We start from the raw sequence: 23,586 nt of genomic DNA, 5'->3' as shown, positions 1-23,586 counted from the left end.
CCCGCGTCTACCACCTCCGCTGGCAACGCGTTCCAGGCACCCACCACCCTCTGCGTAAAGAACTTTCCACGCATATCCCCCCTAAACTTTTCCCCTCTCACTTTGAACTCGTGACCCCTAGTAATTGAATCCCCCACTCTGGGAAAAAGCTTCTTGCTATCCACCCTGTCTATACCTCTCATGATTTTGTACACGTTGCTGTGGATCTGGAGTCACATGTAAGCCAAACCAGGTAAGGACAGCAGATTTCCTTCCCTAAAGGACATTAGTGAACCAGATGGGTTTTTAACAACAATCAATAATGGTTTCATCGTCACCATTATACTAGCTTTTTAATTCCAGATTATTAAATTCAAATTTCACCATCTGCCGCTGTGGGATACAAACCTATGAGCCCAGTGACACTACCACTATGCCACTTCCTCCCCACACTGCTGCCACTGTGTGTTGGTGGTGAAGGGAATGAATGTTAAAGGTGATAGGTGGGGTGCCAATTAAGCGGGCTGCTTTGTCCTGGATGCTGTCGAGCTTCTTGAGTGTTGTTGGAGCTGCACCCATCCAGGCAAGTGGACAGTGTTCAATCGCACTCCTGACTTATGCCTTGTAGATGGTGGACAGGCATTGGGGAGACGGGAGGTGAGTTACTTGCCACAGAATTTCCAGCCTCTGACCTGCCCTTGTAGCCACAGTATTTATGTGGCTGGTCCACTTCAGTTTCTGCTCAATGGTAACCTGAGGATTTTGATAGTGGGGGATTCAGCAATGGTAATGCCATTGAACATCAAGGGGAGATGGTTAGATTCTCTCTTGTTTGAGATGGTCATTGCCTGGCACTTGTGTGGCTTGAACGTTACTTCCTACTTATCAGCCCGAGCCTGGATCTTCTACAGGACTTGCTGCATCTGGACACAGACTGCTTCAATATCTGAAGAGTTGTGAATGGTGCTGAACATTGTGCAATCATCAGTGAACATCCCCACTTCTGACCTTATGATGGAGGGAACGTCATTGATGAAGCAGCTGAAGATGATTGGGCCTAGGACACTACCCTGAGGAAATCCTGCAGTGATGTCCTGGGACTGAGATGATTGACCTCCAACAACTGTCTTCCCTTGTGCTAGGTATGATTCCAACCAGCAGAGGGTTTTCTCCCTGATTTCCATTGACTCCAATGTTGCTAGGGCTCCTTCATGCCACACTCAGTAAAATGTTGCCTTGGTGTCAAGGGCACTCACTTTCACCTCACCTCTGGAGTTCAGCTTTTTCATCCATGTTTGGACCACGGCTGTAATGAGGTCAGGAGCTGAATGGCCCTGGCGGAATCCAAACTGAGAGTCAGTAAGCAGGTTATTGCCGAGCAAGTGCTGCTTGATAGCACTGTTGACAACCCCTTCCGTCACTTTATTGATGATTGAGAGTAGACTGATAGGGCGAAAATTGGCCAGTTCAATTTGTCCTGCTTTTTGTGAACAGGACATACCTGTGCAACTTCCTGCATTGCCAGTGTTGTAGCTGCACTGGAACAGCTTGGCTAGGGGTTGGGCTAGTTCTGGAGCACAAGTCTTCAGTACTATTGCGGGAATGTTGTCAGGGCCCATAGCTTTTGCAGTATCCAGTGCCTTCAGCCGTTTCTTGATATCATGTGGAGCCTTTACTCCGCCATGACAGCCTAGGTCCCTTACTCTAGAATTCCTTTCCAAAACCCCTCCACCCCCCTCTCCTTTCAGACCCTCCTTTAAAACTCCTCACTACGACCTTGCTTTTGATCAATCCTTCAAATCCTCCTTCCTTTGTTTCAGCATTCATTTTCCATATGCCTCAATTAAGTGCTTTAAGTGTATGTGCATGTTGTGGCCATTGTTTTTCAGACAAATGCCAACTGCCCATGGTAAGATCTTAAAAACAGTATGGGATAAATAGCTAGGATTATACTCTGCCTCTAGCTGGGCCACTTTTATCTGCCAGAATCAAACTGACCATTTTATGCCCCAGCCGACTCGATAAGGAAGCGATCATAACAGTTTTGAGAACACAAACTATTCAGCCCAGTAAGTCTGCACCTGTATTTTTTCCCCCCCGCACAAGCCACCTCGTCGAATTCCATTGTCCTTGCTTCTATGCACTTCTAATGTACCTTTTTAAAGTAGCAGTCTAAATTCCATATCAAAAGAATTTCTAGACATCAACCTGTTTCATGTTTTTTCCCCCCTGTGGTATGCACTTAGCTGTACACAGTTCAGATTGTAATGCCACAGATCTCAGACAATCCCCACTGACTCACGTCTTCACCAGAATCTTGAACAAAGCAGTATCACCTTCCTGTTGCACAACCTTCTGGCAAACTAAGTGTAAGTTTTATTTGTTAACTTATTTTTCATATTGTCTTTCAAGAACAGCAGCTAGCATTTATATAGTGCTTTTAAAGCTGTAAAACATGAGAAGGCACTTTATATTGAGCCACATGAGATATTAGAACAGGTGACAAAAAGCTTGATCAAAAGAGATAGGCTTTAAGGAAAGAAGTGGAGGTTTAGTGAGGAAATTACAGAGCTTAGGGCCGAGGCAGCTGAAGGCATAGCCACCAATGGTGGAACAATTAAAATTGGGGGTGAGTAAGAGGCCAGAATTGGAGGCACATGGAGTTCTGTAAGGTCTATAGGACTGGAGGCAGTCAGAGAGATGAGAAGGAGCGAGACATGGAGACATTTGAAAACAGGATGGAAGTTTTGAAATCGAGGTGTTACTGGACCGGGAACCATGATAGGTCAGTGAGCAAGGGCGATGGGTGAATGGGACTTGCTGCGTGTAAGCATACAAGCAGCAGAGTTTTAGTAATGAGTTCAAGTTTATGTAGGTTAGAAGATGGGAAGCCCACCAGACGAGCTCTGGAATAGTCGAGTCTAAAGGTAATAAAGGCATGGATGAGGATTTCAGGTGCAGTTGAGCTGAGGCAGGGACAGAGACAATGTTACAGATGTCAAGAAGGCAGTCTTGGTGATGGAATGCAAACGTGGTCGGAGGCATGGGCTCAAATATGACATCAAATTTGTTTCCGCCTCATTGTTGTCAGGGAAGGGGATGGAGTAGGTGATGGGGACCAAAGACAATGGCTTCGTTTTTCCAAATATTTAGTTGGAGGAACTTTCTGTCCATCCAGTACTGGATGGCAAACAAGCTGTGACAAATCAAAAGGTGGTAGTGAGATACAGCTAGGTGTCATCGACAAATGTGGAACCTAACATGTTTTGGATGATGTTGCTGAAGGGCAGTATGTAAATGAGAAATAGGAGGGGGCCAAGGTTTGATCCTTGGCGGACTTAAGAGGTAACTGTGCTGGAGCAGGAAGAGAAGCCATTGTAGGTGATTCTCTGGCTATGTCTGTGTAGATCAGATTGGAACCAGGTGAGGACAGTCCCACCCAGTGGAACGATTGAGAGGTTTTGGAGGTAGATGGTGGGGTCAACCATGTCAAAAACTGCAGATCGGATGAAGGGTAGTTTACAATGGTTATTGTCACACAGGGTGCCATTTGTGACTTTGATAAAGGCTGTTTTTGGTGTGTGGCTGGGACGGAAACCTAATTCCCAGACTTTATGATTGGAGGGATTCAGATTGGTACAGATTTGGGAGGCAACAACACATTCAAGGACTTTGGAAAGGAAAGGGAATTTGGAGATGGGGCAGTAGTTTTCAAGGACGGGGGTCAAGGGTAGGTGTTTTGAGAAGAGGGCAGATTTGAAGGGGAGAAGGTCAGTAGCTGATTAGCGAGAATCGTTAACAGTATCTGCTAACATGGGAGCCAGGAAGGGATGTTAGGTGGTCAGCAGTTTGTTGGGAATCGGGTTGAGGGAGCAGGAGGTGGTTCTCATGGACAAGATGAGCTCAGAGAGGTCAAGAGCGGAGAGGAGAAAAACTAGAGAAAGAATCAAGTTAAGGGCCAGGGCAGGGGGGAAACCTTACAGGAAAGGAGGGAAGTGGCAGAACAGTGGAATCGATGGTTTCAATCTTCATGACAAAGAAATCCATGAGCTTCTTGCACTTGCTGGAGGTGCGGGTGGAGGAGGCAAGTGAGACTTAATTTCCTTCCCAGTAATTATACACAAGATTTGTTAATGTACAACTTAGTAGAAATATAGTCCATGGATACAAAGTGTGTGTCCATCGATATTACTAAACCATTCAAGACGCCTTCTCAACTTAAGTTTCAATACTTCAAGATGTATTTTGTGCCAGTTGTGTTCAACTACATAAAGTAAGTTGGGTGTGTGCATGCACATTTCATTCTTCATTATAGGAAAAGGCTTGGAGATATCACTTTTTTTTTATATACAGGTAAGTGGTAGCCACTTTCAGAAGGCAGGGAGAATAAGTTGAAAAATGATAGTTCTCACCAGATATCAGCGCATGGCTGCGAAGATCTGTTGTGTTCAATGCAGGCAATTGTGCATCTGATCTAGTGGAGTCTGGTCTAATCAATGGCAGCCTTTGTGTCTGATATACCAATGTGATTAGTGTTGGAATACCTTGTAATAATTGCAGACGAGGACATAAGATAAGTGCTGTCCAAATGGACTGCATCCATCTGATTCCTTAAAAGAGCCACATGTATGCAAGTCCCTTTTTTCACTCGATGTTTCCACCCATCAATAAGATCAAAATGGTAAGGAACAGAATGCCAGCTGTCAGTCTTACTGGGCCAGTTCTATGTTTTGACGAACCTGAAGATAAGCAGCACTTATTATCCGTCCAGCCAGTAAAACCCAATAGATGTTTGATTTATTCAGGTAAGTGATACATGTGACATTAAAGGAGAAATTGCAGAATCCTGTATGCATGATTGGACAGCTCCACAGAGTGTCAATTTTGGGACTGTACTACATTTAAATCTAGTTGAGCATCACCAGTCTCAAAAGCCACGATCCTGACTTATGCTATTGCTACCTTTACCTCTATTTCAATGCACAAGATCTCACCGATTGCATTTAATAGAAGGACAATTAAAAAAAACTTGCATCACACCCATTTGTACTTGCAGACACTGAACGGTCACTGGAACCAATCCACCTGCTAACTTTTCTTGTAAACATTCTGCCAAACTGCTGGTCTCAGTGTTAGTATCACATGCAAAGCTTTTATTAAAGTAGCGCAAGATGAATTTGCAACTCAAGAATTGGGATCTCTTTCCACTGTAACAATGTGTGGTTTTGTAGTGAATCATAGTCACATTGCCCTCTTTACTCCTGATGTTCATTGGCAGCTTGCCAGTAGCCTGCCCCGTTTTGGGTTTGTTGCCTTTGTTCTTGATTTGGCATACAGCCCTTTGCCACCTTGCTTTGCTGTAAAAGCAGATGCATTCATTAGCTTCTGCACTATGTTTTGTGCTCTGCCTTCTTGACCATGGCTGGGCTGGAGACAGCAGCATCAGAACTGGAGTGGTTGAATTATAGATAAAAAGTATGTGACTTGAAAAAAAAGGTAATGGGTTCAAAATTAAACAGATACTTAATGTTAGGCTATGCTTACTTTGGATGACTAGGGTGTGTAGCAGAGATTGGGCAGGTGGCTGGAGAGGATATCCGGTATATCATTACAACAGTGGATATGAAGTTTTGGTTTTAATTTTCTACCCAAACTTCTGTTTATGGACAGGAAAGCAAAAGCTTGGCCTCCGACCCCCTCCCAGTTCTCTGCATCTGAGAATTGGTCAACTGAACTGCCTATACCACCAGCCACAGTGCTCGAGTGTGAGCCTCCCTGGCACCATCCATTACCAGACTTACACAATGTTTTCTTGGATTTAACTTCATCAATAACATGTTATAGGATCTAGCCAAAAAAGTCAAATTTCAAATATTATCCCCTGCCCCCACATCCCCCCGTTCCAAAGACAGGTCCCTTGCCTGTGTGCTTCATGGATTTGTTGCAGTTGTGGTGGCACATTTAAGTGCTAGTCTGATGGAATCCACTGGCTACATGGAAACCTGCCCAAAACTTGTATTCCTGTATCTCAGAATCCTCACTCAAACTATGGTCCCATGTACTGTGAACAGGATCTACCTCCAATTGCTGATTGGCCCAAAATTGTCTGCAAACCCTTTGGCCAAGCCACCACATACTGCCAAATTTGTCCTGAAGTCGCAACTGGAGGATGGGATTCACCAAGTCCCTGCCTATTTGCCTGCCATCCAGATGGACCAATCAGCCCCATCCAAAACCTTGAGTAATTTGCTCTGCCCCACAAACATGTCCTCCCACATTTCCCAAGCAAGACACATTCCTGCATATTTTACACCAGTAGGGGAGGAAGTCAGGAGATGGAGAGTAGAATAACTGATTTCTATTTATGGGTGTTTCAACTCATGGTGGGGTGAGGGGTGCGGAGGGAGAACAGGGTGGTTTATGGCCTACTTCGTAAATGGGTGTGAGCGTTTGTTTCCACTCCAGATATGTACGATGATGGTAGACAGGGGTTGGGGAGAGAGATAGAGAGATAGAGAGAGACCAGCTCCCCAAAAGAACAATTTACCTAGTGCCACTCCCCAGCCTTCTCCCCATAGTCCTACACATTCTTCCTGTGCAAATAACAATCCAATTCCCTCTTGAATGCCTCGATTGAATCTGCCTCCACAACGCTCAGGCAGTGCATTCCAGATCCTAACCACTCGCTGCGTGGAAGTTTTTCATGTTGCTGTTGCTTCTTTTGACAATTGACTTAAATTAATGCTCCCTTGTTCTTGACCCTCCACCAACGGGAACAGTTTTTCCCTATCTACCCTGTCCAGACCCCTCATGATTTTGAATATCTACAATTACATCTAACAATTTTTGTCTTTTTCTTTCTGCATCCATACAAGCTTTGCATCCTGATTTTCCAGTTATTGGTGAATGTAAATACGCAAGTAAGCAAAGATCTATTAACCTTTCAGTACTAATGGCTAGCTCATTTCCTTTCAGGAGAACTGATGCCTAGAAGTCCTTTGTTCCAGCAGATTCAGTTGCCTTTCTCTCAGATTGAAAGATGTTGGACATTTGGAAATTAATCTTTAGAATCCTGCATCTGAATGTCAAAAATGTAGATAAAATCACTCCTAGGTCAAATAGTCAACATTCCTGAAAAGCAACATTGGATTTTGGGTTATTATAATGTACAGTTCTGCACCCTTGTAACAAACATGCTAATTTGAGCTACAGACTTGGATTAATCTATATCCTAGGCCAAGTGAGAGATCAAAAGAAACATCCTGGATGGTTTTCGCATTGGAAGTTTATTTGTTTGGTTGATGAACTACATTAACTATCACAATGCATAGATTAAAAGATCACATTGCCCATGTCCTGGAATGATTTTCTTGCATATTTTATTTTAAATAAATTTCAAAGATAAATGAATACAAACATTAGCGCCCTTAAAAAAAAACACAGTTCACAATATAGTAAACTTCCACACATCATTCAATTTAAACATTGGTTCGAACAGCCAGCCTGATCACTTTTATGGATTATTTCATGAGTGGTCACTGTTTGATTTCTCTTTTTTCCAAAATAGTTAACCAATGTATAGCAAGTCTCTTTGTCCAGGGATAAAAATGCTACATAATTCTAGTGTAGTGCAATGCTGCAAAGAGGTCAGCACATGGGTTTATTTCTTCCATGTAGGGAGAGAGGGAACACTGGTTCCCATTTCAACCAAGACAACAAGAGATCAATTAGGTCACTAAAGGAGGTGTTCCTTCAGGCCCCTATTACACACCTTACTGACTTTTTAGAATAACACAGAGAAGCAGATCTCAGGCACTCTCTCTCATCTGGGACGTAGGTTTACAGCACTGGAAAACTTGAAATGAAAGACAGGAAATAAGTCATTAAAAAGCTGCAGTCCTACACAACTCTAGCTTGAGGTGAATTTTCAAAAGAAATGGCACATCTGTCTCATTTCATAGACCATCCCTCCAATTCTATGCCAAAATAGATTTTAGCTGCCCAATTATTAGTTGGATCAGCAATACCAGCCAGGATGACCTGAGGTGCAAGCCCTGGTCTGGGCGAGCTGCAGCAGTGAGAGAATCACTACAATTGGCCTTGGTGCCCTTCATTTAGGAAAATGGCAAGTTTCTACACCTGATTGCTATCCTTCTGATGGAAATATGAAAGCAGTGCCAATGACACTGAACAGCTGCAATGCCATTGGCTGTTGAATATTTCTAAATCTGTGTCTCAGCTTGGACCATGCTTAACCATTCGAATCAGGTACTGGACAGCAACATCCACCCTGATACTGAATGCTACAATACACAGTTATACCTATGGGAAGGTGGGGATGGGGGGGAGAGAAGGTAGAGAACAAGGGAATAAGTAAAGTAAAATTGAACAAATAAAAAGGATTTTAAAAAAAAGAAATTGGATGATCGTTTTTTCATAAGCTCCAGATGTTAGGTGGCAGGTTCTTTTAAAAACTCCTGATCACTACACCACTTTTCCTGGCTGCAGAATTTGGAGAAACAAAGCACAATTTAAAAAAAGTTTCACCTTTCTAATGCTGTAGCTTAATTTATAAAATTAAGTTAAAAATTGACAGCACTGCAGCTTGAAACAAATTCACGACAGTTACTGCAGATGCCAACCTTTGAGTTCTCATCCCCATTGTACAGATTGCTCATTAAAATTAACTTACTCATTACATGACTGCAGTTACATGTCTTTCCACTCACAGCAATAACATGTTTTATCTACAAAGGGTCCAAAATGGCATAAAAATTATTCAATGGAATACTTTCCCCATTGTCCTCTGTAATATACCCAGTATTGATGTGAAGTAGCAATTATGACTGCCGGGGCATCACAACTGAAATGTGTGAGAAAACTATTCCAATGCTCCAATCCTTATAGCTGAGAACACAGTAATCTTCACCAGTTTTAAGGCACTTTCCTCAAAGATATACAATTCATGTCAATAGAGTCCCATAAAAGCTAACATTTCTCTTCATTTTCTGGTAAATACAGCCATCAAATGTCAGCAATTAAAAGTCTATTTTAAGCAAGCCGGATATAAGGTGCTGGCTTTGATGCAAGCTCTGCCTCCTCTGTGTCTATACCCCAGTCGTTGTATCCCACTGGATCATTTAGAATTTGCTGATCACTGCCACCTTGTTTTAAAAGAGAAATTCATATATTAATTTGCTTTACCAAAATTCATACAATTTCAACCATTTAGTTTAGCTCATTGGATGGAAGCATATAATGTAACCAGAAGTTATGCAAAGTATATTGTCTCAATGAATTTAACCTTAGTGGTTCAGTTGAATAAATGCATTGCACAGTAAGACATTGAGTTGTGCAGAGTAAGGAGGACTTGCATTCAATTCCTGATCTGTGGTGACTTGCCCACTTAAATCACAATGAAATTGAGGACACACAACTGGCTGGATATAGACAAAGTGAGTGACTGTGTAAAACGTTTTGAAGTGGGAAAATGGAAGGTCATTCACTTTGGATCTAAGAAAATATTCTGATGTGTTGATGGTGAGACACTATAGGCTGTGGATATCCATGTACACATAAGTCACTAAAAAGTGGTGCACAGGTTCAAAAAAAATAAAAAATAAAAAAGGGTCTAAGGGAATGTTGGAATTCAAAAGTGAGGAAGTGAAGCTTTAGTTATACAGAGCTTTGGTCAGACCCCATCTGGAGCACTGCATTCAGTTTTGACCACTGAACTTCAGGAAAAATATAATGGCAGGGGGTACAGCACAGTTTCATTAGAATGATACCAGGGCTTAAAAGATTAAAATAAGGTCAGATTGAATAAATTTTGTTTGTATTCCCATGAGTTTAGAAGTTTGAGGGGTGATCTAAATCGAGGTCTTCAAATGATAAGGGATTTCAATTGGGTAAACACAGAAATTATTTAATCTAGGTGGGAAGTCCAAAACCAGGGGACATAATCTTAAATTGGAACTAGGCCATTTAGGAAAGGGTAATGAAAATCTGGAAAACACTACCCCAAGAAAAGCTGTGGATGTTGCGACAGTTCAAACCTTTAGGACTGAGATTATTAAATTTGTGTTAGGTATGGGTATCAATGTAGGTGATTAAAAGTGGATAAATGAAGTTGAGGTACAAACCAGCCATGATCTAACTGTCTGGCACAACAGACTTGAGGGGCCAAATGTTTTGATTGATGGTTGAGCAGTGGACTTATCTCCACTGTGATGGCTGATATTTTTGAATAGCCTATGAACTATCACTGTTAATCTCAGATGAATAATGACCATAAAAGGTAGCTACCATGCTATAATTAGGAACAGGAGCCATTCCATCATTCAATGAGATCATGCTGATCTATGACCCAACTCCAGATACCTGCCTCTGCCCCATATCCTCAATATCTTTGGTTAACAAAAAAGTTTAAATAACTGAGATTGATAGATTTAACAATTGATCTAGCCTCTGTCGCCATTTGCTGAAGGCCAATATATCCTTCCTAAGGTGTGGTGCCTAGAACTGCTCACAATATTCCCAGTATGGTCTAACCAGAGTTTTGTACAGCTGAAGCATGACTTCTACCCCCCCTTGTATTCTAGATAAAGAGACCAGCATTCCAAGAGCCTTTTTGATTATTTTCTGTACCTCTCATGACATTGTAATGGATCTATGTAGCTATTTTTATTTATTTTTTAATAAATTTTATTTTTTATAAAATAAAATAAAAGTCTCTTTGGACCTCCACTGTTTCTAGCTTTCCCATTTTGAAAGTACCCTATTCTATCCTTTTCAGATCCAAAGTGGATGACCTCACATTTGCCTATACTGAAATCCATTTGCCAGATTTCTCCCATTCACTTAATCTATAAATATCCTTGTAATGCCAAGCTTCCAGCTACACTGCTTACAGTGCCACAATGACAAGCTTTGAGTCATTAGCAAATTTGAATGTGGTTTTCTATTCCAAGTCATTAATAAATATGAATAGTTGAGGCTCCACAGATGCTTGAGAGACACCACTAGTCACATCCTGCCAATTAGCGTAATTCCCCATTATCTCTACTGTCTCCTGCTGCTCAGCCACTTTCCTAACCATTCCATGAGCTTCAACTTTAGCTAACAGTTTATGAGTCTCATACCAACAGCTTGGTTTCAATAAAACTGGTCATCAAAACAGAGTTTTAAAAAAAAACCTGACAAATAACTTGCCTGTTTGAATACTGCACTTTAACAGTTACATACAATAATAGCAGGCTTTTCTTTCCCTGTAGTGAAAATGTTTTATGCAGATATCTAATAGGCTGTTATGGAACTTTAGTAAATGCCTCTGGATATCCATATAAATAACACCCATAGGACATTGTCCTGTCCATTATTTGAGTCATCACTTCAAAAAAAATTCAGTCAGATTGGTCAGGCATGACCTCCCTTTTACAAATCCATGCCAGCTCTCTCTGATCAACTGAAAATGTTCAAGATGTTCAATTATCTTATCTTTAATTATGAACTCTAGTAACTTCCCAATAGTCGTTAGGCTAACTGGTGCATAATTCCCGGATTTTCCCCTCTCCTCTTTCTTAAATAGTGGAGAGACATGCACAATTTTCCAAGCTAAAGAATGGTTCCCGAATGGAGAGAACTTTGGAAGATTATAATTAGGGCATCTGCAATGTTCACACCTACTTCCTTTAAAACCCAGGATAGAAATCACCTGGACCTGGGGATTTGTCACTCTTTACTGCCATTATTTTCTTCATTACGGTTATCTTGCTTATGTTCGTTTGGGTAAGTCCCCGTCACTGATTCAATATTAGTTTCCTTGGAATGTCTGGCATGCTGACCTCTTCCCCTACTGTAAATACTGACACAAAGTAATTATTCAGCATGTCCACCATTTCCATTGACAATATCACTGATCAGTATAAGGGGCCCACGTCACTCTTGACCACCCTCTTTTTCCTAATATAATTGTAAACATTTATATTGGTTTTGATATCCATTATAAATTGATTTTCATACTCCTTTTTTAACCAAGGAGGGAAGTTATCTGCTCAAATTGGTATCGAGTGACTTCTGCTGGGTAGTACACATACATGGACAGGATCAAGCCCCACTGTGATCGCCTCGACAAAATCAAATAGCGTAAGACACTTAGGACTGAATTTATACATCCCTGACCCGTTGTGAGCGGGGGTGGGGACAAAAGGATCCAAAAAAGGGTGGAGAATCCAAAAGTCAGGATTCCCCTGCATGCTGTGAAGTTTTAACTCAGTTGTGAATGATGGTGGACTATTAATTAACTAACAGATGGAGGCGGCTCCATGAATATTCCCATCCTCAACGATAGCAAAGCCCAACATGAGTGCAAAAGATGAGACTTATCATTTGTTACTATCTTTAGCCAGAAGTGCCGAGTTAGATGATCCATCTCTGCCTCCTCGTGAGGTCCCCACTGCAAAGGTAGCGGTGGTGGAGAGGTCAGAGACCTGGTGGGAATGATTACTGATTACCAGCTGGTGACTGACAGAGAGATGGACATCAGGCTTTGAATGCTGACCAACTGTAAAAAATTCCATTTTCAACACATAACAATCATGATTAAAAGGTGGTCATTAGTACCTGGGCAATTTTCTACTTTGTCATGTAGATGCCAGTGTTGTAGCTATACTGGAATAGCCTGGGTAGAAGCATGCCTAGTTCTGGAACACAAGTCTTCAGCACGGCAGCTGGGATACTGTTGGGGTCTATAACCTTTGCTGCATCTAGTGTGCTCAGACAGGCATCTACGATGGTGGGGAGCTCAGGAGGAGGCACAGATGGATCATCCAACTCAGCACTTTTGGCTGAAGACAGTAACAAATGATAAGCCTTGCCTTTTGCACTCATGATGGACTCCACTATCATGGAGGAAGCGAATATTCATGGAGCCACCTCCACCTGTTAGTTGTTTAATTGTCCACCATTCACAACTTAATGTGGCAGGACTATCTAGCTTTAATCTGATCTGTTGGTTATGGGATCTCTTAGCTCTATCTATAACACGCTGCTTCTTTTGTTTAGCATGCACACAGTCCTGTGTTTAAGCTCCACCAGGTGAGCACCTCATTGAGATATTGCTCCTGGCATACTCTTCTACACTTTTTATTGAACCAGGGTTGGTTTCTTGGCTTGATGATTGTGGTAGGGGATATGCCAGGCCATGAGGTTACAGATTGTGGTAGAATACAATTCTGCTGCTGCTTATGGCTCAAAGCACATCAAGGATTCCCAGTTCTAAATCCATTCCATTTAGTGCCACACAACACAATGGAGGGTGTCTTCAGTGTGAAGGCACGACTTCCTCTCCACAGAAATGTTCAGTGGTCACTCCTACCAATACCATCATGGACAGACGCATCTGCAACAGGACAAGTTCAAGAAGGTTTCTCCCTCACTGCCTGCCACAAGCCCAGTCTAGCAGTTATATCCTTCAGGACTTTACCAGATTGGTAAGCAGTGGCACTGCTAAGCCACTCAGTGATGGATACTGAAGTCACCTATTCAGAGTACATTTGTGCCCTTGCTACACTAAGCTTCTTCAAGATTGTGTTCAACATGAAGGAATGCTGATTCACCAGCTGAAGGAGGATGATAGGTGGTAATCAGCAGGAGATTTTCTTGCCCACTTTTGACTTGATGCCATGAGATTTTATGGGGTCCGGAGTCCATGTTGAGGACTCCCTGGGCCACTCTCTCCAAACTGGATACCAGAATGCTACCACCTCTGGTGGGTTTATCCTGCCAATGGGAAAGGACATAACCTGGGATGGTGATGGAAGAGTTTGGGATGTTGGCTGATGGATAGGAGCCACTCAGGCTGTTTGACGAGTCTGTGGGACAGCTCTCCCAATTTTGGCTCAAGTCCCTAGATGTTAGTGAGGAACACTTTGCAGGGTTGACTGGGCTGGGGATGCCTTTGTCGAGGCCAAACTTAATGCCAGTGGCCGGTCTGGTTTTACGCTTTTTTGTAGTTTGATGCAACTGAGTAGCTTGCCAAGTCTTTTCTGAGAGCAGTTGAGAGTCAACCTCAAATGCTAAGTCTGGAGTCACAAATGCCAGAATGGGTAAGGTGGGCAGGTTTCCTTCCCTAAATGACATTAGTGAATCAGCTGAGTTTTTACAACAATCTGATAACTTTGTGGTCACCATTATTGATACTGGCTTTTTATTCCAGATATATTTAATTAACTGAATTCAAATTCACAAACTGTCCAATGGGATTTGAATTCTTATCTCTGTATTTTTGATTCAGGCCTCAGGACCATAGAAGTGAATAAATTTCCAGGCCTGGATGAACTGTATCCTAGGCTGTTAAGGGAAGCAACAGAAGAAATAGTGGAGGCTCTGACCACCATTTTCCAATGCTGTCTGGCTACAGGCTTGGTGCCAGAGGACTGGAGGACAGCTAACATTGTACCATTGTTTAAAAAGCGAGAAAGGGATAGACTGAGTAATTACAAGCCAGTCAGCCTAACCTTGGTTGTGAGAAGATTATTGGAAAATTCATTTTGAAAGACTTGGAGTAATCAAAGACAGCCAGCATGGATATGTTAAAGGAAGATCGTATCTGACTAACATGATTGAATTTTTTTGAGGAGGTAACAAGGAAGGTTGATGAGGGTAGTGCATTTGATGCAGTCATTATAGATTTTACCAAAGCTTTTGATCCGATCCTATAGGGAAGACTGGTCACAAAAGCAAAAGCCCATGGGATACAAGGCAAAGTGGCAAGTTGGATCCAAAATTGGTTCAGAGGCAGGAAGCAAAAGGTAGTGGTCGATGGGTGATTTTGTAACTGGAAGGCTATTTCCAGTGGGTTCTGCAGGACACAGTACTAGGTCTCTTGCTTTTTGTGGAATATATCAATGATTTGGACTTGAATGTAGGGGATGTGATTATGAAGTTTGTGATGATACAAAAATTGACTGTTTGTTAAAGAAAGCTGTAGACTGCAGGAAAATATCAGTGGCAAATAAGAGTTCAATCTATTGTGAAGTGTGAAGTAATATATTTGGGCAAGGCTAAAAAGGCAAGGGAATACACAATAAAATGGTAGGATACTGAAGTGTAGAGGAACAGAAGGACCTAGGAGTGCATGTCCACAGATCCCTGAAGATGGCTGCACAGGTAGATAAGGTGGTCAATGCAGCATACGGAAAACTTGGCTTTATTTGTCCAGGAATAGAACATAAAAGCAGGGAGGTTATGCTGGAACTGTTTAAAAATACTGGTTAGACTACAGCTGAAGTAGTGCGTGTAATTCTGGTCACTACACTATAGGAAGATGTGATTGCGCTAGAGAGGGTACAGGAGAGATTTATGAGGATGTTGCCTGGATTGGAGAATTTTAGTTGTGGAGCAAGATTGGATTAAGTTAGGGTTGTTTTCTTGGAAAGGAGGCGGCTGAGCGGAGACCTAATTGAAGCATATAAAACTTTGAGGGGTCCAGACAGAGTGGATAGGCCCTATGCCCCTTGGTTGAGGGGTCCATAATCGGGGAGCATAGATATAAGGCAAGAAAGAGGTGGTTTAGAGGGGATTCACATTGAGGATGTGTTGTGTGGCACGATCACCGTGCTAAATGGGATAGATTTCGAACAGATCTAGCAATGCAAAACTGGGCATCCATGAGGCGCTGTGGGCCATCAGCAGCAGCTGAATTGTACTCAACCACAATCTGTAACCTCATGGCCCGGCATATCCCCCACTCTACCATTACCATCAAGCCAGGAGACCAACCCTGGTTCAATGAAGAGTGCAGGACGGCATGCCAGAAGCAGCACCAGGCATACCTCAAAATGAGGCGTCAACCTGGTGAAGCTACAACCCAGGACTACGTGCATGCCAAACTGCATGAGCAGCATGCAATAGACAGAGCTAAGCGATCCCATAACCAACGGATCAGATTTAAGCTCTGCAGTCCTGCCACACCCAGTCGTGAATGGTGGTGGACAATTAAACAACTAACTGGAGGAGGTGGCTTCACAAATATCCCCATCCTCAATGATGGGGGAGCCCAGCACATCAGTGCGAAAGATAAGGCAAAAGCATTTGCAACAATCTTCAGCCAGATGTGCTGAGCTGATGATCCATCTCGGCCCCCTCCTGAAGTCCCCAGCATCACAAATGCCAGTCTTCAGCCAATTCGATTCACTCCGCATGATATCAGGAAATGACTGAAGGCACTGGATACTGCAAAGGCTATGGGTCCTGACAATATTCCAGTGATAGTACTGAAGACCTGTGCTCCAGAACTTGCCGCACCCCTAGCCAAGCTGTTCCAGTAAAGCTACAACACTGGCATCTACCCGGAAACGTGGAAAATTGCCCAGGTCTGTCCTGTACACAAAAAGCAGGACAAGTCCAACCCGGCCAATTGCCGCCCCATCAGTCTACTCTCATTCATCAGCAAAGTGATGGAAGGTGTCATCAACAGTGCTATCAAGCAGCACTTGCTTAGCAATAACCTGCTCAGTGATACCCAGTTTGGGTTCCGACAGGGCCACTCAGCACCTGACCTCATTACAGCCTTGGTTCAAACATGGACAAAAGAGCTGAATTCAAGAGGTGAGGTGAGAGTGACTGCCCTTGACATCAAGGCAGCATTTGACCGAGTATAACATCAAGGAACCCGAGCAAAACTGGAGTCAATGGGAATTAGGGGGAAAACTCTCCGCTGTTAGAGTCATACCTAGTGCAAAGGAAGATGGCTGTAGTTGTTGGAGGTCAATCATCTAAGCTCCAGGACATCACTGCAGGAGTTCCTCAGGGTAGTGTCCTAGGCCCAACCAACTTCAGCTGCTTCAATGACCTTCCTTCAATCATAAGGTCAGAAGTAGGGATGTTCGCTGATGATTGCACAATGTTCAGCACCATTCGCGACTCCTTAGATACTGAAGCAGTCTGTGCAGAAATGCAGCAAGACCTGGACAATATCCAGGCTTGGGCTGATAAGTGGCAAGTAACATTTGCGCCACACAAGTGCCAGGCAATGACCATCTCCAACAAGAGAGAATCGAATCATCTCCCCTTGACATTCAATGGCATTACTATCGCTGAATCCCCCACTATCAACATCCTGGGGGCTACCATTGACCAGAAACTGAACTGGAGTAGCCATATAAATACCGTGGCTACAAGAGCAGGTCAGAGGCTAGGAATCCTGCGGCGAGTAATACCTCCTGACTCCCCAAAGTCTGTTCACCATCTACAAGACATAAGTCAGGAGTGTGATGGAATACTCTCCACTTGCCTGGATGGGTGCAGCTCCAACAACACAAGAAGCTCGACACCATCCAGGACAAAGCAGCCCGCTTGATTGGCACACTATCCATAAACATTCACTCCCTCCACCACCGATGCACAGTGACAGCAGTGTGTACCATCTGCAAGATGCACTGCAGCAACGCACCAAGGCTCCTTAGACAGCACCTTCCAAACCCGTGACCTCTACTAACTAGAAGGACAAGAGCAGCAGATGCATGGGAACACCACCACCTGCAAGTTCCCATCCAAGTCGCACACTATCCTGACTTGGAACTATATCGCCATTCCTTCACTGTCACTGGGTCAAAATCCTGGAACTCCCTTCCTAACAGCACTGTGGGTGTACCTACCTCACATGGACTGCAGCGGTTCAATACGGCAGCTCACCACCACCTTCTCAAGGGCAATTAGGGATGGGCAATAAGTGCTGGCCTGGCCAGTGTCGCCCACATCCCATGAATGAATTTTAAAAAAACATTCAAGGGGAAAATGTTTTCTCCCAGAGGGTGGTGGGGATCTGGAACTCACTGCCCGAAAAGGGTGATAGAGGCAGAAACCCTCACCACGTTTAAGTAGTACTTGGATATGCACTTGAAATGCTGTAAGCTACAGAGCTAGAGATCAAGAGCCGGAAAGTGGGATAAGACTGGATGGCTCCTTGCCGGCTGGCGCAGACATGACTGGACGAGTGGGCTTCTTCTGGTTGATTTCTATGATTCAACTCAGGGCATTAAAAATAAAAGAGTTTGGCCAACAGGGCAACTAAAATACCACAAAATGCCAAGAACACCAAGTTTTTATGCTGAAGCAGTAGAAGCAAATGGCCTCGAGCACAGCTGTGCAAATCAGTATACCCGCAATAATTCCGGCTCCAGGAGAGAATATGGAGTGTTAACCAACACTGTTGCAGTCAGTACAGCAGACTCTGCTGGGAAGGATTGGGAGGAATAGGTTTCTGGCTACTTAAGTGAAGTGCTTCCACAGATAGACAGACACCTAAAATTAGCAAACTCCAACGCATCTAGGAATTCAGGTCAGAAATAGGTGCAGGAGAGTCATTTGAAAATTGAAATGAGCACAGGCCTCATTTTCAAGGGCCAAATGAGCCCATGTTGAAACTTGCATTAAAAAAATACATACAGCTTCTTTATAAATTGTGTATATATATATATAAAAAAAACAACTTACCTTGCCTGGTACAGACCAACTCAATTGTCTGAGGCTGCTGGTCCTCTGTCATCAATGACTGCTGCAAAGGGAAACGGGATTATTTAGCCTCATCTCCACTATGGCATTTAAAGAAAAATTGCTTTTATACAGCACCTTATTGTCCTCAGGGCATCCCAAAGCACTACATTTGAAGTGCAGTCACTACTGATAAATGTATGCACAAGGACCCACAAACAGCAAGATAAACAAATGGCTGGATAACTGCATTTTTTGGCATTATAACCAGGACACCAGTAGAACTCTCTCTTCTCCAAATCATCCTCAGAAACGGAACCCCCATTTAAAATTGCCCATCAGCCCTCGCTTCAAAAAAGCTCAGCCTTGATCACAGTCATTGCACACTGCACCCCATCTCCAACTTTCATTACCCTTCAAAGGGCATTGACGTGAAGCGTTAACTGTTTGTCTTCACACAGATACTGCTGGAGCTGCTGATCATTTCCAATATTTTCTGTTTTTATTTAAGAGCAACAGTCTGACTGAGCTTTTAATATACAGACTAGGGCAAGTTGAAGAGGAACAATAAAAGTTACAGGAGGAAGGTCAACCTTGTGATGATAATCGTCACTTTTAGGAGCATGGACCCGAGATGAGAAGTTTGCTTGGGCCAGTTTATCATGCTTGCCCCAGCTCTGTGAAACAGCTGTCCAATTTAGTCCCACACTGCAGCTTTTTCCCCCATAAAGAGGGCTAATTTGCAGGGTTAAGTACATGTCCAATTGCCTCTTGAAGGTCTATTTCCATCACCCTTTCAGGTGTATATGTAAAACATTAACCTGACTGCTCTTTAAAGATGCAAACTGACTTTTTCCAGCAATTTGCTTTTATTACCACTGTTTTACTGCCGCATGAATTGAAAGTTCAATAAAATTGTTCATTAGCTACTTCCCATAGACCTAACTAAGTAAAAAAAGAGGTTTTAATAAATATCATAAAGCAATTACATTTGTTTACATTTCGAGCTGGCAGGCAAAAACAGGTATATTTGGGAGTTAGTCAGGAGATGCTATGAAAACGCTATGGGGTAGAAATTCTTCTCTGGCGATGGTGCAAAATGGGTGGTATTGGATTGGCTGCCCGTTATGCACAGGACCTCATATTCAGTTCCACTGCAGCCAATGGAATTAAATAACAGGTGCTGAGTAGAATAGCTCTTGGATTTAAAGGATCAAAGGATATGGGGCGAAAGCAGGAACAGGCTACTGAGTTGGATGATCAGCCATGATCATAATGAATGGCGAAGCAGGCTTGAAGGGCCAAATGGCCTACTCCTATTTTCTATGTTTCTAGAACGAGTGGCCGATCCAATACCAACCATTTTGCGCCAGAGACAAATTTCTACCCCTACTTTTCTTCCAGAAAATTTACATTTGAAGATTAAGGAGGGGAGGGGAAAAGAAAAGGGGTATTTATAAAAATTTTTAGGTGACATCCCTCCCAGAGGTTCAACCAGATAAGGGAGTGCACAGCTGAGCTAAATTTGACTAGGTTTATGAAAATGTCCGAGGCTTGCCTCTCCCAATCACTATCCAATAACCAGTGCTGGAATTGTGCATGCAGAGACATTGGGCAAAGGCAGGAGAAGGCCCAATTTTGATGACCCCTGTTGTTGAATATCCAAAGAGCACTTGCTTTCCAGACTCGTACATCAAATCACCAGTTGGGTCAGATACTAGAGGGCAACTGGTTCCATGGAACCATATTCCAAAACCTTGGAGAGGAAGAAAACTGGTGGAAAAAAGAGAGTGATAAAAAAACTGTAGTCATGCAGCATAAAGTGAGTTTTACCAAGACAATGCAATTCATTAAATACTCCTGTATCAATTTGTACATTTTCAAATAAGAAAATCCTCAAAATAAGCATCCCATGCATCTGTCAGTTTGTAAATCATGAGTAATTTTAAACAGGAACTGTATAATTAAGAATGATGATTTTCGGTCTCTAAAAACTTACCATTCCAGTCGTACTGTCATAGCAGCCACAAGTAGGAAGGCTTCGACAACCAAGATATGCTATGATGGTTGCCATCATCATACCAATTACAGATGCAATTAATATGGCCATATTTGCCCCTTGGACAAATCTGGTGAGTATATACTCCTGCAAGAAAAGTCAGCATTTTATTCCCAATTTTGGTAAAAAAAAAAGGAGTAAAATGTGCCGTGATGGTGAGTAAGTGAATAAACCTCAATGTGGTGCTGAATTATGGAGGGGAAAATCCCAGGTTCAAGACCTGTTCTGTGCTTAGTGAGTACAGTAAATCAATGTCCACATGTTAAGCAAACCAACCATGGTCCACTCATTATTCAGTGACCCTTTTGAAAATCTTGTGCAGTTGTCAGTTGAGAACAGTGAGACTCAACTATTTATGACGTTTGCTGAACAATATACCCACTTCAAAAGATCAAACTGTCAGCAGTTAATAGTGACTACTTGTGCTCAATAGTTACCTCACTGGAATTAGTAATAACTACCTGTTATCGATAGTTACCTCATTGGACAAAATAGAGGTTTTGTCAGTTAGTGATGCCTACCTATAACAAATGGATAGTCTCAAAAAAAAAACTTCTCTATTAATAGTACCCATTTATAACTGAGGTAGGGCAAGGGCATGACTTTATAAAGATACTTAATTCTTGTTCACCATACCTCTTCGAGTATTTCCAGCACTTTGTTTTTATTTCAGATTTCTAGCATCCACAGTATTTTGCTTTTATTTTAGTGTTTAATTCACTGCCACTTCTCTTCCGGGAATGCCTACCTTGAAGTAGTTCTGCTCTTCTCTGAGGGTATTTCCATTTGCCTTTTTTAACCTTGTTCACCTTTCCATTTCTCTCTTGCTGTTTGATAAGATATCTACCAAAACTCATTTTCACAGCCACATCTCCTTCCCCAGCAACTGTCTCTGGCTCCGACTTATTGCACATGGATTCCAACTGAAGTTCCGAAGTTTCGAATGCACCCAGGATTACAGGTATCTCAGAGACCTACAACATTCTTCGGACTGCTGTTCACGCCGCATCCAGAGATCTACACTTAGTGCCATGTGCCAGTACATGTACGCACTCGACCTCCCTCTCCAGAAAAACCAACTCACCCTATCTCAAAGCTGCCCTGCTCTGCAGTTTCATTTCATCCTATCTGATGCATTAACAAAAAACTTTTTCTCTTTCTTTCAGGTCTTAAGGAATGCCAGCAGCTCATTGGGATCAATGTCCCTCCAGATCCACCTTCCCCTTCATTTCCCTCGGACTCCATCCCTTCTCCTAATCTCACCCCTTGCCATGTATTCACAATACCCTTTGACCTTCCCCTCTCTAATGCTGAGTGATCTGTACTTAGCAAAGGACTCCGTTTTATCCCCTTACGCCCCCACCTCAATGAATTCCATGCTCAGCATGACGTTGAGCCCTTCTTCTATCACCTTCATCTCTGTGCTCACTTCTTTGGCCAGGAGTCCTCCCACTGACCAGTGGACCCATTCACCCACCTTCAGTATTCTCCCTCAACCTGGGTCCTAGTTATGCCAGTCTTTTTGTGGGCTATGTTAAACATTCCTTGTTCCAGTCCTACTCTGGCCCCCCTCCCCCAACTCTTTTTCCAGTACATTGATGATTACATCAGTGCAGTTTCCTGCTCTTGCCCTGAACTGGAAAACTTCAACTTTGCTTCCAATTTCCATCCTTTTCTCACCTTCACATGGTCCATCTCTGCCACTTCCCTTCCTCGACTTCTCTGTCTCGATCTCTGGGCATAAGCTGTCCACTAATATTTATTATAAGCCCACCGACTCCTACAGCTACCTTGACTACACTTCCTTACTTCCAGCCTTCTCTACGGACTCTATTCCATTCTCCCAGTTTCTCTGTCTCCAACACATCTGTTCGGATGATGCAACCTTTCACAACAGTGCTTCCGATAGGTCTTTTTTTCTTCAACTGAGGATTCCCCCGCACTGTGGTTTAAAGGACCTCAACCGTGTCCGACCCATTTCCTGCACTTCTACCCTCACCCCTTCCCCTCCCTCCCAGAACCGCGTCGGGGTTCCCCTTGTCCTCACTTTCTGCTCCACCATTTCCGCCACCTCCAGTGTGATGCCACCAAACACATCTTCCCCTCCCCTCGGCATTCTGAAGGGACCATTCCCTCCGCGACACCATGGTCCACTCCTCCGTCGCCCGACACCTCACCCCCTTCCCAACTCAACTTCCAATGCAATCTCTTGAGGGGTGATATCTGCTCTTTTACCTCTTCTCTCCTCACCATCCAAGGCCCCAAACACTCCTTCCAGGTGAAGCAGCGATTTGCTTGTACTTCTTTCAGTTTAGCATACTGTATTCACTGCTCACAATGCGGCATCCTCTACATTGGAGACACCAAACGCAGATTGGGTGACCGCTTTGCAGAACACCTCTGCTCAGTCCGAAAGTATGACCAAGCTTCCAGTTGCTTGCCATTTCAATTCATCACCCTGCTCCCATTTCTGTCCTTGGCCTGCTATAGCATTCCAATGAAGCTCAACGTAAGTTTGAGGAACAGCACCTCATCTTCCGATTAGGCACTCTACAACATTCTGGACTCAATATTGAGTTCAACAATTTCAGAACATGACTGTCTTTTTTTATTTTTATTTCTTTTATTTTTTAACCATGTGCTAGTCTTAAACTGGTTCTTCATGTTTTTGCTTTTGGACAAAGCTGTTCATTATTCTGCCATTAACACTTTCTCTGGATTCAATGCTTTGTCTTTTACTACTACTATTAGCACTCCCTTTGCCTTTTATTCTATGACATCTGTTATTTAATCTCTCCTGCCCTCTGCCCTATTACACACCTTCCCTTGGTCCTTCTTCACCCACCACCCCCACCCAATCACTTGTTCAAAGTCCATTACATTTTAACATTTGCCAGTTCTGATGAAAGGTGACAGACTTGAAACGTTAACTCTGTTTCTCTCTCCACAGATGCTGCCAGACCTGCTGAGTGTTTCCAGCACTTTCTGTTTTTAAACTCAAATACATATTTGGTTGACTAGTTCCCTTCAGCCTCCTCTAGGGGGAAAAAAAACTA

At 43.0% G+C, this 23,586-nt stretch overlaps 1 protein-coding gene across 4 annotated transcripts in view; it reads right to left on the bottom strand.

Moving 5' to 3' along the window:
• Positions 1 to 7,323: 7,323 nt before the first annotated feature.
• Positions 7,324 to 23,586, bottom strand: part of zgc:113425 (uncharacterized protein LOC541425 homolog) — a 31,914-nt gene continuing 15,651 nt past the window's right edge. For all 4 annotated transcript variants that reach the window (XM_068043583.1, XM_068043591.1, XM_068043597.1 and 1 more), the window contains exons 5-7: positions 20,471 to 20,617; positions 18,475 to 18,535; positions 7,324 to 9,143 (exon numbers count right to left, since the gene is read on the bottom strand). In XM_068043583.1, coding sequence (XP_067899684.1) covers positions 9,031 to 9,143; positions 18,475 to 18,535; positions 20,471 to 20,617 — 321 coding nt within the window. In that variant the 3' untranslated portion in view covers positions 7,324 to 9,030. The remainder of the gene's footprint in view (positions 9,144 to 18,474; positions 18,536 to 20,470; positions 20,618 to 23,586) is intronic.

This window comes from Heterodontus francisci, chromosome 1 (assembly GCF_036365525.1).
Source record: "Heterodontus francisci isolate sHetFra1 chromosome 1, sHetFra1.hap1, whole genome shotgun sequence".
NCBI classification, from domain to species: domain Eukaryota; kingdom Metazoa; phylum Chordata; class Chondrichthyes; order Heterodontiformes; family Heterodontidae; genus Heterodontus; species Heterodontus francisci.
The sequence above is the reverse complement of the archived record's forward strand: the minus strand, read 5'-3'. Positions and strand labels throughout refer to the sequence as shown.